An 18,011-nucleotide genomic window follows, 5' to 3' on the forward strand; every position below is an offset into this window, starting at 1 on the left:
TAACTTAAAGGAGCGGTTTCCCAGACAGGGATAGACTAGTTCTAGACTAAAATAAATGTAAGAGCTGTCCAAACTAAAAAAAAACTTGCACTGACATATCTTAAAATACATCAGCCCTTTGTTTTGCCTCAAAATGCACACCAATAATATTTTTAGTAAGGGTTTGTTAAAACTAGTTATATTTTCTAATTAAATAAGGCCTAGTGCTGGTGCCGTCAGTCAAATCCATTCCACTAGAAAAATGCCATAATAAATTAAACTCCGTTCGACTTTAGGTGCAGCCTTGACTTCCACGCTGCTGCTTCCTCAAATCCATTTCCCTTGCCTCATTTAGAGTCCAAATAAATTAAACTCCATTTCATGTTTTTACTACTTTCGCCTGCTTCATAACCACAACAGACTAAAATAAACAAAGTTTTTAGGTCACAAAAGCAATTGTTTCATTAAAAAGCACCAGAATACAAAATAATCTCATCTACTCCAGTTTTGGACCCACCCACATTTTTTGCTTCTGACGCTTATGTTACAGCATGTTTAATCGTGTTTACAGTCAAACCAGCTCTCTGTGTTTATAAAGGGTGTGAAACATCAGTGCATGGTAAAAATATTACGTGATACTAAAGCTGTTTAGTTTATTACACCAATATGAAGAACAAGTTATGTCTGTGTGTAACCCTCACCAAACCTTAACTATTGCATATTATATGCGCTGACTTTGCTTGGTCACATGCCTGCATGTCTAGATCGGCATCCTCATTAATATTCATACGGCTGCGTTCGTTGATTCGACAGCTGAGCCACACTCACTCATGAACGTCTCCCTGCGTAATGAATATTCATTAGACACGCGCCGCACAGCTATAAATGAACATGGTTGTATTGAGATCGTGGGATAAACTCACCTGGAGGAAAGATGGAGGCTAGTGAGCTCTCAGGTAATTTAAAACTAATATAAATATAATAAAACTAAATAACTGAAAAGAGTGTTCATTTCATATGCTAATTCAATAATAGGCTACACAAAAGTGGAATTTGTAATCCGGATGTAAACTGTGGATTTAAACATAGTATTTATCGATTTACAATATTATTTACAATAATTATACCCCTTAAATGTGACATAGCCTACTTTAAAATGTTTTTACATTACAGGAAGTTGAAAGATATCTAGCAGTTAACATACGCCAGCAAAGTTATTTTAACAGATTTAAATAAATATTTCGTGTGCTTTTTATGTGCTTTTCATTTAAATTAGCTTATATTAACTTTAATTTGTCACACAGTTGCCAAATTATTTGTTAATTGTTTTTAATGCAGCAACGTTTGCATCTATAACTCTTCTTTTAGGTGAGCTGCCAGAAGGGGGCGTGGTTGTGTCTCAGCTGGTTCCCGTTCCAGGTGTAAAGGTACATAAACATAGACAGGTGCAGGGTGGGATGTGGTATATCAAAGGTCCAGTTTCGTTTAAATCTTCAGCTTGGACATAAAAATTGTAAACACAATAGTGAATATGGCAATTTAAAATGAGCATTTGCTGTAACTATCAAAATTGCCAATGTTATGACATTAACAAAACATTGGACAAACATTTGTAAATACTTTGGAAACAAGAATATATTTGACATGAAAATTTAAATGAAACTTATTTGGCAGAAGATAATTTTAAGATAACAAATAGATAACATCAAAGTTAAAAATATACAGTAAATTAAAACCTAAACAATTTTAATTTCAAGGCTTTTGTTAAATGTAATCTGGCGCTCCAAAGCAAACTGTAACATGATAAGGAGTCTGTGATATAAGCATTGTTTTCTCTTCTCCAGGATGACCTATGGTCACGTGACAGCTCTGCGTCTTCATCTGACAGTGAGGATGATGACAAGAAGAAGAAGAAAAAGAAGAAGATGAAAAAACTGAAGAAGAAAAGAAGCAAGGTGGCCTAATGCTAACTGTAAAATTAAATGAATGATCATTTTACTAAATTTTTAATTATCAGTCAAATTGTTTTAGCTGTGCATAGTGAGCCTGGTATCACTTCTACATCCTTGCAACAATCATTCATGTTAACCTGTACAATCATTCTTGCTTCTTCACACAGAAATCCAGTTCATCATCATCATCATCTTCTTCCTCATCCTCAGATAGTGACAGCAGTGAGGTAGATGTTATTTTCTACTTTTATGTTCAATGATATGTTTGCTTATACACTGAAGCATAATGAGATCACAGAAGATTATATTTATTCACTCTTCTGTTTTGGAAACATCATATAAACATCTTTTAACGTGTTTTAATCCATGCTGTTAGACATTACCCATAATGCACCTGTGTTATAATGCTGACATTAAGAATGACAAATGATCAAACACAATACCTGCGGTTTTACGAAGCACTTCTGCATTGCTTTGAGGATTTAACAGCACATATTGACCCCAAAGCAAAAACACATTTGTAAGCAGCAGCTACACCTGCTTTTCTCACCAAACCTGTATGACTTTCTTTTTCTCAAAAAATATTCATGTCATTCTTCATTGAAATAAAAAACAGCATCAGTGTTTGGTAAAACCTCTGTTATGGGTGATGTTGAGTCATATGGGTTTGACTACTAAACTTTAAAATGAAGGACGTTTTGATAAAGAGGAAGTAAATGTGACTGTGAGTCACGCCGTGTGGCACACAAACACCTCAGTACAAAGTTGTTGCGTGTCTTATGACTGATTTTGAATTATGAAACATGTACAGTGGCAAGAAAAAGTTGGTGGACCCCTAGAAATGAACTGGTTTTATACAGTGATTTGCCATAAAATGCGATCTGATCCTAAATCTGATCTAGATCACAACAGTAGGCAAATAAAATGTGCATAAGCTGACAACACACAAGTATTTCTAGTTTCTTGTGTCGTTTGAAGCTTGTTGAACCTCCTTAAGCAGCAATTACTTCAAGCAAGTACTTTCAGTAGTTATAAATCAGACCTGCACATTGTTCAGAAGGAATTTTTGCCCATTTCCCTTTACAAAACCAGTTCATCAAACAAATTTGTCGAATTTCTGGTGTGAACCGCTCCCTTTAGGTCATTCCACAGGTTAAGGTCTGGGCTTGACTAGGCCACTCCAAATGACGCATTTTGTTTTTCTTAACCTCCTAAGACTTGATGTTTGCAGCATAATACTTAATTCTGTGTAACTTGAACCTGTTGTACACAGACATAGACAAATACATTGCTTCATGTTCTTAGAAAATATTTGGTTATTAAATTTATCAGTTTTTCTTAGCTGGAAGAAATCTGAAAAAAGACAAACCTAAACTTGGGTCTTGAAGTTAAGCCAGTCTGTGGTGGATTTACTTCGATGCTTAAAGTGCACCTATCCTCCGATTTTACATTTCCTTTGGTGTGTAAGTGTGTGTTAGTACATGTTAACGATATGCAAAAGATACAATCCCCAAAGTAAACAATGACGCGAGTTTGAGGGCCCTATAACGATCCAAGCGCAATGTCCAAAGTCTAATTGAGCGTGTCCGAATCCACTTTTGCTAATTTAACGACGGGAAAAATGGTTTGTGCGCCGAGCGCATGGTCGAAAAGGGTTGGTCCTATTTTTTTATGAGTAATGGGAGTATTTTGGGCGTAACGTGCAATAAACCAATGAGAGTCTCAGCTCTCATCCCCTTTAAAAGCCAGTTGCACTGGCGCTATGTCTAATCCTTATTTAGATGACAGAGTTTCTAAAATGACTTTTAAAGAAGATCCCCAGTTTAAGATTAATGTTAAATAATTGTGTTGTTTTTCACTTGTATTGAAATTGTTATTTTTTTTATAAAACCTTTAAAACCCGTTTTCTTTTAGTCATGGAAGTAAAAAGCAGGCTTTTAATTGCTTTAAATGTATGGCTATCCAATATCATCAAAACATAATTTACAAGTATGTAAGAAAAGGTTTTTACTCTAAAAATACTTTATTTAGAATTTACAAACGGCTCTCCGCACGTTTCAGCACTTGGACAGCGTCAGTTTTTTTAAGCATTACTTAAAATGTTTCTCATCTCAGCATATCCAAAGGTACAGAGTCATCATATACAATAGATCCGTGAGGTCGCATTATAAGAAAACATTTGAAATCAGATGCATTTGTTTAAAGCAAAGCATTTATTTACTTACCAGGCTGCAGGTGAAGCAGCTCTTTGTGCCTTTAACGTCTCATAATCAGTCCTCATTTATGTCCAAGGGACTCAATAATAATCTTTAACATTCAATCCTTTAATTTTTCATATTTAAAAGCGTTTTTGTGCTGCTGCGCATTCATGTATGTGATAAGCAAACCCGCGTTGTCGTCCCGTTTATAGGCGCATATTACTAATGCGCTCTTTAAATAACATAAAACACATTGCGCCATTGACTTTAAAGCAGTTTTTTGTTGGTCAATGGCGTAGTCTATTTTAGTTGCCTCAAAATAGCAATGCGCCAACAATGCGCCTGAACACACCTCGTTTTCAGACCAGAACGCCCATGGGTGGAAAAAGGGGGGCGCAAATGCATTTGCTATTTATACAATGTGGCGCTAAACGTGAAAATGATAATTGCGCAGGGTGGAAACTAGCAAAAGACACTTCCGTCGCGCATTGTGCTGCATTGCGCAGGGTGTAAGATAGAGATCTAAATCTTTTTTTTGGACTACAACAAACACATGTATTGTAGGCAACAGTTTACTTCCTAGGTTGGATGACTTTGAGAAAACCGACATTATCATAATTACTTTCCCTGTAAGTTAACTCCTGTTAGCATTGCATTCTGAGCGAATCTTTGAAACATAGTAAGGAGCGTCACATTTCCTGCTGACATCAGAGGTATTCAGGCCAATCACAACGTACAGATTAGCTGGCCAATCATGGACACACCGCTTTTTAAAATCCGTGCGTTTCAGGAAGACAGTGAAGTCTGGAACTACAAAAATATACAGTATGCTGATAACAATGTGTTTTTAACCACGAGAACACATTGTATTATATCAAATACACAAAATAACGTTGTTTTTAGCAATGATATAGGTGCACTTTAAGGTCATTGTCATGCATGCATCAACCAACTTTTACTGAGCTTCAACTGGCGGACAGCCACCTTGACATTATCCTGTAGGATATTTTGTTAAACTTTTCAATTATTTGTGTGTTGTCAGCTTATACACATTGTGTTTGTCTACTGTTGTGACCTAGATGAGGATCAGATCAAATTTTATGGCAAATCACTGTAGAAAACCAGTTCATTCCTGTTCTTGCTACTGTATTTATCACATAACAACAACAACATATGATTCATGACATAACCGTGTCATGCAAAACACCAGCAGCTTATAATGCACACGCTTCTCTACAGGATGAACAGAAGAAAAAGAAGAAGAAGAAGAAGAAAGCTGAGAACGTGACGAAAGAGTCTGTGATTCTCGTAGAAACAGGTATGACAGATTTAGTACATAGTGTGTACATACCTGTGAGGTTGTGACCTGAATAAGAACAACATTCATTGAATTATTTCAGTTCATTTTAACTTCCTTCTGTTGGTGACTCAACGCCTGGAATCCGTTACCCATCATGCATTGGGCTCTTTGTACTCGGTGTGTCTCACATGTTCAGAATGAAACACTAGCTGTGTGCCAAATGGTGTACACTTTGTTAAGAAGGAAATAAAGGTAGCTGTCACTGGGCCAGTACTCTTTCAAAAATGACACTATAAGTGTGTACTTAATTAACTCACTAAATAGTATATGAAGAGGTCCAATGCAAAACCTTCTTAAGTGCATGTTTTTTGTTAATTTTTTAAAGCATTTTTAATCAGGCTCTTATGTTTAGTTTCAGTCATTTTACTTTAATGGCAATGAAAATGTTATTAATCAGACATTAAAATGCCTATATTTTCATTTGCAAAATCTCTTAAGATGCAACTAGAAAGAGGCATGGTGTAAAAATGAAGAAACTGAAGCACACATTAGATGGCGCTGTGGTCCATGTCACTGCCACATTCGGGTTGTATTAAAGTCCACGTACTCACAAGGGACACAAGTTTGAATGTAATCCATGGTCATTTTGCACTCCGTCGTTCATCTAGTTCATCTGTTGTGCACTTGGAGGACAATTGCACAAAGTCGACGTGGCATTTAGTGGATTCTGACAACAAAGTGTTTTTTCTGAATGGGATTAAGTGCATTTGAAGTGGAGGTATTTAATTAACATACACTCACCTAAAGGATTATTAGGAACACCATACTAGTAATACTGTGTATGACCCCCTTTCGCCTTCGGAACTGCCTTAATTCTACATGGCATTGATTCAACAAGGTGCTGATAGCATTCTTTAGAAATGTTGTCCCATATTGATAAGATAGTATCTTGCAGTTGATGGTGATTTGTGGGATGCACATCCAGGGCACGAAGCTCCCATTCCACCACATCCCGAAGATGCTTTATTGGGTTGAGATCTGACTATGGAGGCCATTTTAGTACAGTGAACTCATTGTCATGTTCAAGAAACCAATTTGAAATGATTCGAGCTTTGTGACATGGTGCATTAACCTGTAGGAAGTAGCCATCAGAGGATGGGTACATGGTGGTCATAATGGGATGGACAAGGTCAGAAACAATGCTCAGATAGGCTGTGGCATTTAAACGATGCCCAATTGGCACTAAGGGGCCTAAAGTGTGTCAAGAAAACATCCCCCACACCATTACACCACCACCACCAGGCTGCACAGTGGTAACAAGGCATGATGGATCCATGTTCTCATTCTGTTTACTCCAAATTCTGACTCTACCATCTGAATGTCTCAAAAGAAATCGAGACTCATCAGACCAGGCAACATTTTTACAGTCTTCAACTGTCCAATTTTGGTGAGCTCATGCAAATTGTTGCCTCTTTTTCCTATTTGTAGTGTAGATGAATGGTACCCGGTGGGGTCTTCGGCTGTTGTAGCCCATCCGCCTCAAGGTTGTGCGTGTTGTGGCTTCACAAATGCTTTGCTGCATACCTCGGTTGTAACAAGTGGTTATTTCAGTCAAAGTTGCTCTTCTATCAGCTTGAATCAGTCGACCCATTCTCCTCTGACCACTAGCATCAACAAGGCGTTTTCGCCCACAGGACTGCCACATACTGGATGTTTTTCCCTTTTCACACCATTCTTTGTAAACCCTAGAAATGGTTGTGGGTGAAAATCCCAATAAATGAGCAGATTGTGAAATACTCAGACCGGCCAGTCTGGCACCAACAACCATGCCACGCTCAAAACTGCTTAAATCATCTTTATTTCCCATTCTGACATTCAGTTTGGAGTTCAGGAGATCTCTGAATGCATTGAGGCAACTGCCATGTGATTGTTTGATTAGATAATTGCATTAATGAGAAATTGAACAGGTGTTCCTTGTAAACATTTAGGTGAGTGTATGTATGTGTAGTATGTTAGTTCTGCATTCACTGGTATTTTGATGAAGTGATGTTTGTTCTTCATCAGGTTTAGAGGGAGATGCTGATTTAACTCCTGCAGGAGAACCCAAAGAAGAGGAGAAGAAGAAGAAGAAACTAAAGACAGATAAAGTAATTTTAAATTTCTCATGTTGACAGATCAATAAAGAGCATTTGCGTGATATCACTTAAACATTCCTTAATATTTAGCAGATGTTCTTCACCTTAAGATATGGTAGTTGTCAGATGTTCGTTAGTAAATACGTCAGGATGAGAACACAGCACTTATGATACAGAGTACCGAACACAGTCAGTTATTCTCTACAGGACAGATAGACATGAAGATACAGTATAAAACTGTGCACATTTCATATTCAGATACAGTCTGTGTGTACCCAAATTTGGGCTTGAATAATTTGTTTTAATGGGTGAATGAACGTGCTTTATCCTCACAGGATTCAGGAGCGTCTTTATCAGACAATGAAGATGACCAGAAGAAAAAGAAAAAAGATAAGAAAAAGAAAGATAAAAAGAAAAAGAAGAAGAAAGAAAAGAAGAAGAAAAAGAAGAAGGTATGAAGCCACAGAAGAATGAAAGAGTATATTTATCTTCTAGTATCTCTGATTGTAAAGCGTATTCAATATTTGTGTGTATTTCAGGAGTCCAGCTCATCTTCCTCTTCTGATAGCTCATCTTCATCCTCTGACAGTGATGAAGATGATAAAAAGAAGAAGAAGAAGAAGAAAAAGAAGAAGACCAAGAAGAAGAAGAAGAAGGTTCCTGTAGAGAAAGTATTTGTTGTATGTTGCTGCTGATTCATGAAAGCTGAACATCCTCATCTGTTATATGTTTATCTGTCAGGAATCCAGCAGCAGTTCATCTGACAGCTCCAGTGAAGATGAGAAAAAGAAGAAGAAGAAAAAGAAGAAAGACAAGAAGAAGAAAAAGAAGAAGGACAAGAAGAAGAAAAAGGACAAAAAGGTGAAGTGTAGTTATTTATATTTCATTAAGATTTGGTTATATGGACTGTTTGAATGGAGGGGGGCTGGGGGGTCCCGGACCCCCTATAAGCCTTGAGGGACCCCCTATAAAGCACAAAAATATAAATTGGGGGTCCCCTTTTATTTAAATTAAAATACACAAAGCGATACTATCCATTATTTGTCAAAAAAGATTTTGGTTTAAAACAAAAGTAAAATAAAATAACAGTTTTGGCACAGGGACCACCTATAAGCTTTGACATAATTTGCATACTGCTTAGATTACTTAAAGTGAATATGAAATGACATTCATCTCCAAATTATTTTTATAAAAATATAATCCAGGACAGGAGTAATGAGTTGTTGCCCTGTCCATGAATATAATCAAAGTAAATAAGCATGGAATAGGTTAAAGTTTTCCTGTTATATTAATACAGAAATGAGTGAATGAAAAAAAATGTGTGTGATTTTTCTCTTTATAGAGAGTTATTATATCTGGATGTGTTGTACAGTAATGACTGAGCTAAAGTCTTTATAACATTCACCGTGTGTGTGACTCACATCTCTTGATGGCTCAGCTCTGCTTTAGTGCCAAAGTGTTAAAATCAAATTCACAAGTCTTTCTAACACATCGCTGTTTTACACAGGACTCGGAGGGCAGTGATGGAGATAAAGATGAAAAGGTAAGAACATTAGTGCTTTGACACAACTTTACAGTTTCAATCCCAGCATGCAACAGCAGACAGAAAACGTCTCGGGTTACGAATGTAACCATTGTTCCCCGAGAAGGGAACGAGACGCTGCGTCGCCGAAGCTACGCTATGGGAACGCCCTCTGCGTGATTGCGTCTGAAGCACGTATGTCAAATCAGTCCAATGGTCAAGTGACACGTCATAGGCGGGTGACGTGGGAACCAGGAAGCTATAAAAAGAGCACCCGGCAAGCCAACTTCAGCTAAATTGTGCTGAAGCAAGGCGAGACAGGGATGCAGGGAGTATGGCAGGGAGACGCAGCGTCTCGTTCCCTTCTCGGGGAACAATGGTTACATTCGTAACCCGAGACGTTCCCCTTCGAGGGAACTCGAGCTGCGTCGCCGAAGCTACGCTATGGGAACGATGTACCAAAACACCATACTACCAAATGCCTGTCTGTGTGTAAAAACGCGCACAGCTTAAGACATGAGCACCTGGGCTCCAGGCGTAGCACCAACATCTAACTCGTAAAACCGAACGAATGTGAGCAGAGAGGACCATCCTGCCGCATCACAGACATCCTGCATTGAAGCCCCTAGCCACAAGCCCTTGGAGGCTGCCATACCCCGAGTAGAATGAGCCCTGACGGCGATGGGTGAAGGCCGTCCAGTGGTCTCATAAGCCAGAGAGATAGCCTCAACTATCCACTTACTGAGTGTCTGCTTGGTCACCGGCAGGCCTTTCTTGGGCGAGCCAAAGCACACAAACAGTTGCTCAGACCTCCTCCACAAAGAAGATCTGTGAACATAGGCATCCAGTGCTCGCACTGGACACACCAAGTTAAGCTTTTCCTGATTCCTATCCCTAAATGGGGGAGGACAGAGGGCCTGAAGTACGACAGGTCGTGGCACATTAGTCGGTACCTTAGGCACATAGCTGGGCCTTGGGTACAAGAAAGCCTTAACCATCCCCGGTGCGAATTCAAGGCACGTAGGGGAAACCGACAGGGCCTGAAGGTCACCCACTCTCCTCAGAGAAGTGACTGCCAACAGAAGTACTGTCTTAAGTGCCACAAACTTGACTGGAACGGTCTCAATGGGCTCAAACGGAGCCAAGGACAGACCTTCCAGCACAACGGCCAGGTCCCAAGCTGGGACCCTGGGTCGGACTACAGGCCTCAGCCTCCGAGTGCCACGAAGGAAGCGAACCACCAGCGGGTCTCTCCCAAGGGATTGCCCGACCAAAGGAACATGGTAAGCCGAGATGGCCGCCACATACACCTTCAGTGTAGAAGGAGATAACCCTGCGGTGAACTTTTCCTGCAGAAACTCCAAGACTGTACCAATTGGGCAGTTCACAGGGTCATGCAGGTGTTTGCTGCACCAGGAAGTAAAAACTCTCCATTTAAAGGCATAAAGCTTCCTCGTGGAGGGAGCTCTGGAGTGAAGAATGGTCTCAGCAGCCTCAGCTGAGAGACCAGATTCTATGAGTCTGGCCCCCTCAGTGGCCAGACCCACAGTTTCCATAACTCTGGGCGGGGGTGAAGAATCGAGCCACCCGCCAGAGAGAGGAGATCCCTCCTGACGGGTATTTCCCAAGGTGAGCCGTCGAGGAGGGACACCAGGTCCGAGAACCATATTCGGTTCGGCCAGAGTGGGGCAACCAACAACAAGCGGACGTTGTTGCGACGAACCCTTTCCAGAACTCCCGGGAGCAGAGCGATCGGGGGAAAAGCATACAGCCGTAGCCTTGGCCACGGCTGAACCATGGCATCCAGTCCCAGCGGTGCTGGATGTGTGAGAGAAAACCATAGCGGACAGTGTGTCGTCTCTCTGGACGCAAACAGATCCACTTCCGCCTGGTAAAATCTCTTCCAGATGGACTCCACCACCTGAGGGTGGAGCCTCCACTCCCCGGGCCTCAGCCCCTGTCTCGACAGGACGTCTGCTCCCTGATTCAGACACCCGGGAATGTACACTGCTCTGAGGGACAGCAACTTCCCCTGTGTCCACAGAAGGATATGCCGCGCCAATTTGTACAAAGGGCGTGAACGCAAACCCCCCTGGTGGTTGATGTACGCGACTACCGACGTGTTGTCTGTCCGGACTAACACGTGATGGCCCCGCAGGTGAGGGATGAAACATCTCAGGGCGTAGAACACTGCCATCATCTCTAGGCAATTTATGTGCCAGCTGAGCTGTCTGGCCCCCCATAATCCATGAGCCGGATGGCTCCCCATAGTTGCTCCCCAGCCTGTGAGGGAAGCATCCGTTGTCAGCGTAACTCGACGGAACTGAGCCCCCAACATCAGTCCTTGGGAGAGAAACCATGGTCTCTTCCCAACCTTAGGCACGAAGACATCTGCGCGTGACCTTGATCAGACGGAACGGGTTGCCCCTCGGGGAAAACCCTTTGGTTTTGAGCCACCACTGTAGTGGTCTCATGTGAAGCAGCCCAAGGGGTATCACATTGGACGCTGCTGCCATGAGCCCCAACAACCTCTGAAATTGTTTTACAGTGTGTGACTGGCCTAACTTCACTCTGCCTACAGCTAAAAGAATGGATTCCACACGAGCAGGGGACAGATGTGCCTGCATTGTCGTTGAATCCCATATAACGCCAAGAAAAGCTGTCCTCTGTACTGGAGAGAGCATGCTTTTCTTTGCATTTAGCCTTAACCCCAGTTCTCTCATGTGGGTCAGCACAGCATCTCGATGCTGCGCTGCCATACTCTCTGATTGGGCTAAAATTAGCCAATCGTCTATGTAGTTTAAGACACGGATGCCCCGGAGTCGTAATGGAGCCAGCGCTGCATCCATTCACTTTGTAAATGTACGGGGTGACAGAGATAGACCGAAAGGGAGAACCCGATATTGGTAAGCCACGCCCCCGAAGGCGAACCTCAGGAATCTCCTGTGTTGCGGGAGGATAGATATGTGAAAATACGCGTCTTTTAGATCTATCGTCACAAACCAGTCCTCGGATCTGATTTGTGTGACGATCTGCTTTATAGTTAACATCTTGAACTTTAGTTTTGCAACAGACCGGTTCAGATGACGTAGATCTAAAATTGGACGTAACCCCCCGTCTTTCTTTGGAACTATGAAATAGCGGCTGTAAAACCCTGACTCCCTGTTGTGAGGAGGAACACATTCTATGGCTTCCTTGCACAAGAGAGTTTCTACTTCTTGTTCCATTGTTAGAGTCTGCCCAGCACCCACTATGGTAGATAACACGCCGTTGAATTGGGGTGGCTGGTTGCAAAACTGAATTTTGTAACCCTTTTCTATTATTTGCAGAACCCACTGAGACACGTTTGGCAGGAGTTTCCACGCTGCCAAATTTTCTATAAGGGGGACCAGCCTCTCGAGACTGGCTTTTTGTGTACTGCTTAAACTTTTCCCGGTGCCCTGAACCAAACTGGCAGGGTTCAACCTGGGTGATATTAATGCCTCCCTCCTCGGAGAGAGGTGTTGCGTGCCCCGCGCACGAGGCACACAAGAAAATGAAGCCGCTGTGCCCCGAAACACACACTGCGGCGGGGTTAACACACTGGCATCCCGAGGGCATCGAGGAGAGACGGGCACCGTGTTGTGAGGTGACTGCCGGCTCTCCCCGATTGGGGGCTGCCCTCGGAAATATGACACTACGTCCCTCAGGACTTCTTTTTAGCCGACGCCTTCCTCGCCATAATAACAGCCCTCAGGTCTGTTTTCTGCTTGGATGATGTCTGAGTGCGACCGCCCGAACCCCAGTTTTTTTGAGGGGGACCACGAGTGGCAACACTATGTTTTTGCGATGCTCTATATGATGTCGATGGCTGCTCCCGCCCAGCAGCCCTATAATCAAGAGCACGGCGGGGGAGATAGCGTTCGAACGCCGCCGACTGCTTACGAGCCTCCGCAAATCTCTCCGAGAGACCGGAGGGCGCAACGGGCGCGTCTAAGAGAAAAGCCCTATCTGAGGTTTTAAGCTCAGACAGATTAAGCCATAAATGGCGTTCCGTGGCTACGAGAGCTCCCATCGATCTACCCACGGCTTTCGCAGTTTCTTTAATCGCCCTGAGTGACACATCAGTGACTCGACGAAGCTCTTTAAATACATCAGACGTACCCCCCGCCTCGGTATCTAAATCTTTAAGCAGTTCTGCTTGGTACGCCTGTAAGACAGCTAGGGTATGCAGTGAAGCCCCAGCCTGCCCTGCAGACTTATAAGCTTTACCCACTAAAGATGAGGTTAACCTAACCGGTTTCGTGGGAAGCGAAGGCGATTTTAATGATGACGCCGCAGCGGGGGAGAGATAGCTCGCAAGCGTCTGCTCCACCCGGGGCATCGTTAAATATCCGTGCTCACCCATCCCCACAATGTTGGAATACATGGTGGCGTGAGGGGTATGAACACGGGCTGAATACGGAGCTTTCCATGATCTCGACAGCTCGCTGTGGAGATCAGGAAAGAAAGGCATGTTGCGCCGCGAAGGTTGAGGTTTCTGTTTTAGAAAGCGCTCGTCTAGCATACTCTGAGGACGCGCGCTCTGTGTCTCCGCCGGCCAGTCTAATTTTAAGCGAGCCACGGCATTAGTGACAACCTCCATCAAATCATCGAACGCGGGGGACGAATGAGAAGGCTCCTCAGCGTCCACCACGTCCACAGACATAATATCGACTTCCTCGGACGACGATAAATGCAAATCTGGGCTCCCGCCCTGGGCGGAAGAAACCGCAGCGCGGGCTTCCGAATCCAGAGACGGGGCACTAGATCCCGCGGGTGAAGGCTGAGAAAGGGGAAGACCCGTCCCAAGCTCGTCCGCGAGATCTAGTTGTGATCCCCACGATCGCAGCTTCCGCTCTGCCTCGGCAGCAGCGGGGCCAGAACCGTGGGGAACACGCGGCTCACCACCCTCCTCGAAGAGTGCGAGCCTCGAGCGCAGCGTACGGAGCGGCATCCTATCACAATGTGCACAACCACCCCTCTCAAGAGACGATCGTGCGTGTTGTGCCCAGAGGCACATAACACAAAGACGATGCGAGTCCTCGCTCGTAATGAAACGAGGACACGGGGAAGCACACTCCTTAAAACTTTGTTTGGACTTAGACATGATAATGACACACACTCGCTTGCTGAGGCACAAAGAGCTGAAGTTGGCTTGCCGGGTGCTCTTTTTATAGCTTCCTGGTTCCCACGTCACCCGCCTATGACGTGTCACTTGACCATTGGACTGATTTGACATACGTGCTTCAGACGCAATCACGCAGAGGGCGTTCCCATAGCGTAGCTTCGGCGACGCAGCTCGAGTTCCCTCGAAGGGGAACATCTGAAAACTCTCAGACGATATATGTTATTGCTGAGGAGTTGCTCCTCTCATAGTTTTAATAAAAAGCCACTGAATGATGCGCTGTAGCTTTTAAGAAATAAAATCGTATCGAATTCGACTCAGAATATAAGACTTGATTTGATTGATTAACACAGAAACATGAAGAAACTGGGAAACTATCAGAGGACGGTTTGGCAACTTTTTCATCCTCATCTGGTGAGCTCAGTGTTTTTATCTCATATTTAAGTCTCTTTATTTTGAAAATTTATAATCGTGATCATTACAAATCTACTTCCTGTCTTTTCAAGCACTTCCTGTTGAGTCTGCGAGCGGTCACGTGTTTGATGAGAATACAGGGGACGGCAAAGACAAACAGAAAGACAAAAAGAAGAAACTGAAGGAAAAGAAGAAAGATAAGGTGAGCTTCAGATAAAGCAGCTTTATTATCGCTGTTGTATTTACTTTATTTATTGAGAATATTTCACGTATTCTACTTGATTGTGAATGTTGTTATTCATGCACATTTGTGGACATGTAGGATTCATCATCAGACAGCTCCTCTTCTGACAGTGAGGATGACAAGAAGAAAAAGAAGAAGAAGAAGAAAGTGAAGGTAAGAATGATTTACTTATTTATTGTATTTATTTACATTGTCATGGGATTTCACCAGTGTATTCTTGTTCTTGACAGGATTCATCTTCATCATCAGACAGCTCATCTTCCTCTTCTGATAGCGAAGACGACAAGAAGAAGAAGAAGAAAAAGAAGAAGAAAAAGAAACAAAAGAAGAAGAAAGTAAATAATAAATATTATTTTCTAAGATGGTAGATCTGTATTTTAAACAGTGGCGGCCGATGACTTTTTCGAGGGCACGCGGTGTGAAGCTTGTCAAAACATGTATTTAGCCCGTCATGTCAAAATATGTGTTCGGCGCGGGAAGTAAAACGTGTATCATTTTTGAAAATCACTTTGGAAAACGTTGGGCCGGGAACCTAAACACACTTGTAGCCAATCAGCAGTAAGGGGCGTGTCTAAACCAACATCGTTGCCTGGGTTGCGTATGTGTGGGGCGGGTCTATCAAAAGACGGTCCAGAGTCTATTGGGGTAGGGGTGTGTTTGTTTAGGTGATTTTAAATTTCAACATTGGCTTTGAGAGATCATGCACCCCGTCTTTAATCTCATGTGTAATGAGAGTGTAGTGTTAAGTGTTGCGAGTATTTTGTGAACGTGAACCCTTTCATATTTTGACATGATGCTCAAAACACATATCAAAAATGGTTAACATGATGCAACAAACACATATTTTGAATTTGTGCCACGACCAAGAGAAGTCACCGGCCTCCGCTGATTTTAAATACTTGGACTGAAATCTTTTTTTGTTCCTGACAGCATTCATCATCATCATCGTCAGACACATCCTCTTCATCTTCTGACAGTGAGGAGGACAAGAAGAAAAAGAAGAAGAAGAAGAAAAAGAAGAAGAAAAAGAAAGTAAAGGTAAAAATGATTTACTTAATCATTTATTGAATTTATTTACGTTACCTGAGATTTCACACAGGTATATTCTTATTCCTGGCAGGATTCATCTTCATCATCAGACAGCGACTCTTCGTCTGACAGCGAGAAGGACAAGAAGAAGAAGAAGAAGAAGAAAAAGAAGAAGAAGAAGAAGAAGAAGGCAAAAGTAATTATGCCATTCATTAATTATCCTCTGCGGGGTCATGGCCAAAAGTAATTGTTGTTATTTGTTTACAGTACAGTAAGTACATAATTAAAGAAAAGTGTGTCTTATGTCATTGATAATGAGATGCAGACTGAGATTTGCTGGTGTTTATGAAACAGATTTGTGCTTTTACTGAGATCTTACTGAGTTGCCGTATGTTTGATTTTGAGTCAGAAACATTGATGTGTTCCTAAAATAAGTCTCTCTCAAAGGAGACGAGTAGAATTATGCCTAGTAAGATACCCTGGGTTGCCAAAATCATTTGCATGACCTCTTGACTTTTCACCTCAGGATTCTAGCTCATCTTCATCATCCGACAGCAGTTCATCCTCAGACAGTGATAAAGAGAAGAAGAAGAAGAAGAAGAAAAAGAAGGTGAATAACTATAAAGATCCTTTTATTTGTGCATTTTTTTCTTGTTCTGTCAATCATAAATGTTTGTGTGTGCATCAGGACTCCAGCTCATCTGACAATGAAAAAGACAAGAAGAAAAAGGATAAGAAGAAAGACAAGAAGAAGAAGAAGAAGGTGATGTTCCATATTAAACCTGATGATTTAGGGATAAGACAGCAATGTCTAGCATTTCAAAGTAAAATATCTATGTACCTTCATTCTCTTAATAATATACAATTATAATTCAATCTTCCTGCTTTTGTTTATATTCAGGACTCTAAACCATCAGCTTCAGATAATGATGATGTCAAACAGGTAAACCAACTCTTAGTGTTCATTTACTAGAAAATATTGAGCGATTTTAAAAGTTGATTTCTTGCTTTTCCTTATTTATAGATGGCTGTATATTTATCTTATTTATTTATTTCACTTTAGAAGAAATCAAATGAAGAAGAGAAATCTGCGCTGGAGACTGATGGAGGTCAGTCTCTCTCAGTGGATGGAGGAGGGTTTGGTGGTGGCTCTCTCAGTACAACAGATAACAGTCAGGGATCTCAGGCTGTGTCCTCTGAAGTTCAGCGGGAGAACAGCAGCGCCTCCTCCAGGCATCTTACACCCATGGAAAGCCTGATGGGTCATCCACAGAGAATCACATCGGAGATGGAACGAGTGCCTGTTGTTGTCACCTCCAGATATACTTCACACAGATCTAATGATATACTTAGAGGTCCTAAACCTTACAGATCTTAGAGATACATACCAAAATAACATAGTATTGCACCAGAGGTCAAAGGTTTGGACACACCTGTTCATTCCTTAAGAAAGATCATATTAACATAACAAATGACGTTTTGTGAGCTTGCAAAAAGTGCCATTAAAACTGTGTGTTTAAATAGAAACACAAAGCATTTGTTTTTATTAGATCATTTGCTGAAAATCTTTTATTTATGTGTTTTTATGAGATTTCTGGATGCAACACAAATTAAATAAATCCAAGCCCGATTTTAACCTCACGTCTGTTTGTGTTTGGAAAAATTGCAGATTAAAACATTATGAAAAAAATACCAGCATGTCTGTTTATATTCAGAAAACATTTTCTGTGGAGAAGAAACCATTTAAATATAAAGTATAAACTATATGAAGTTTTTATAAATGACTAACAGAGCTATATTATACAGCAATATGGTAAAATCATAAGAGTTTTCTGAAAAAGAAATCATAAATATTAAGCATTAAAACCTTACCATAGTTATATACACTGTAAAAAAATTCTGTAGAAATTACAATATTACTGTAGCTGCCAGTAACTTACTGTAGATTTTACATTTATGTTATTTACTGGCAACAGTTTGTTCAAAGTTAAATGAACATGAAACATTTTCAGTCTTTATTTTCTACAGTAAGTTACTGGCAACCCGCTGCATAATTACAGCATTTTTTACAATGTACAGTACAGTATGTAAT

The 18,011-nt window shown here is 41.5% G+C and overlaps 1 protein-coding gene across 4 annotated transcripts; it reads left to right on the top strand.

Moving 5' to 3' along the window:
* The first annotated feature begins 836 nt into the window (after positions 1-836).
* LOC135771687 (uncharacterized) lies at positions 837-17,558 on the top strand. 4 transcript variants are annotated; one of them, XM_065282043.1, is made up of 20 exons: positions 837-935; positions 1,348-1,406; positions 1,824-1,934; positions 2,099-2,158; positions 5,369-5,447; positions 7,494-7,576; positions 7,900-8,016; positions 8,104-8,220; positions 8,306-8,425; positions 9,072-9,107; positions 14,586-14,646; positions 14,739-14,848; positions 14,969-15,043; positions 15,121-15,225; positions 15,821-15,928; positions 16,011-16,115; positions 16,446-16,529; positions 16,608-16,682; positions 16,821-16,862; positions 16,983-17,558. In XM_065282043.1, the coding sequence occupies exons 1-20, from the start codon at positions 914-916 to the stop codon at positions 17,295-17,297; spliced, it is 1,884 nt and encodes a 627-aa protein (XP_065138115.1). In that variant the 5' UTR covers positions 837-913; the 3' UTR covers positions 17,298-17,558. The 4 variants fall into 4 exon arrangements, with proteins under 4 accessions (XP_065138115.1, XP_065138117.1, XP_073671508.1 ...); XM_065282045.1 differs by having other exon boundaries at positions 16,986-17,558; XM_073815407.1 differs by having other exon boundaries at positions 16,608-16,677; positions 16,819-16,862.
* Positions 17,559-18,011: the final 453 nt, after the last annotated feature.

Source organism: Paramisgurnus dabryanus, chromosome 8 (assembly GCF_030506205.2).
Source record: "Paramisgurnus dabryanus chromosome 8, PD_genome_1.1, whole genome shotgun sequence".
NCBI classification, from domain to species: domain Eukaryota; kingdom Metazoa; phylum Chordata; class Actinopteri; order Cypriniformes; family Cobitidae; genus Paramisgurnus; species Paramisgurnus dabryanus.

Coding starts and splice junctions, on each gene's coding strand:
- LOC135771687 (XM_065282043.1), top strand. CDS start 914: ATGGAGGCTAGTGAGCTCTCAG. Junction 2,159..5,368: donor CAGATAGTGACAGCAGTGAG/GTAGATGTTATT, acceptor GCTTCTCTACAG/GATGAACAGAAGAAAAAGAA. Junction 8,221..8,305: donor CCAAGAAGAAGAAGAAGAAG/GTTCCTGTAGAG, acceptor TTTATCTGTCAG/GAATCCAGCAGCAGTTCATC.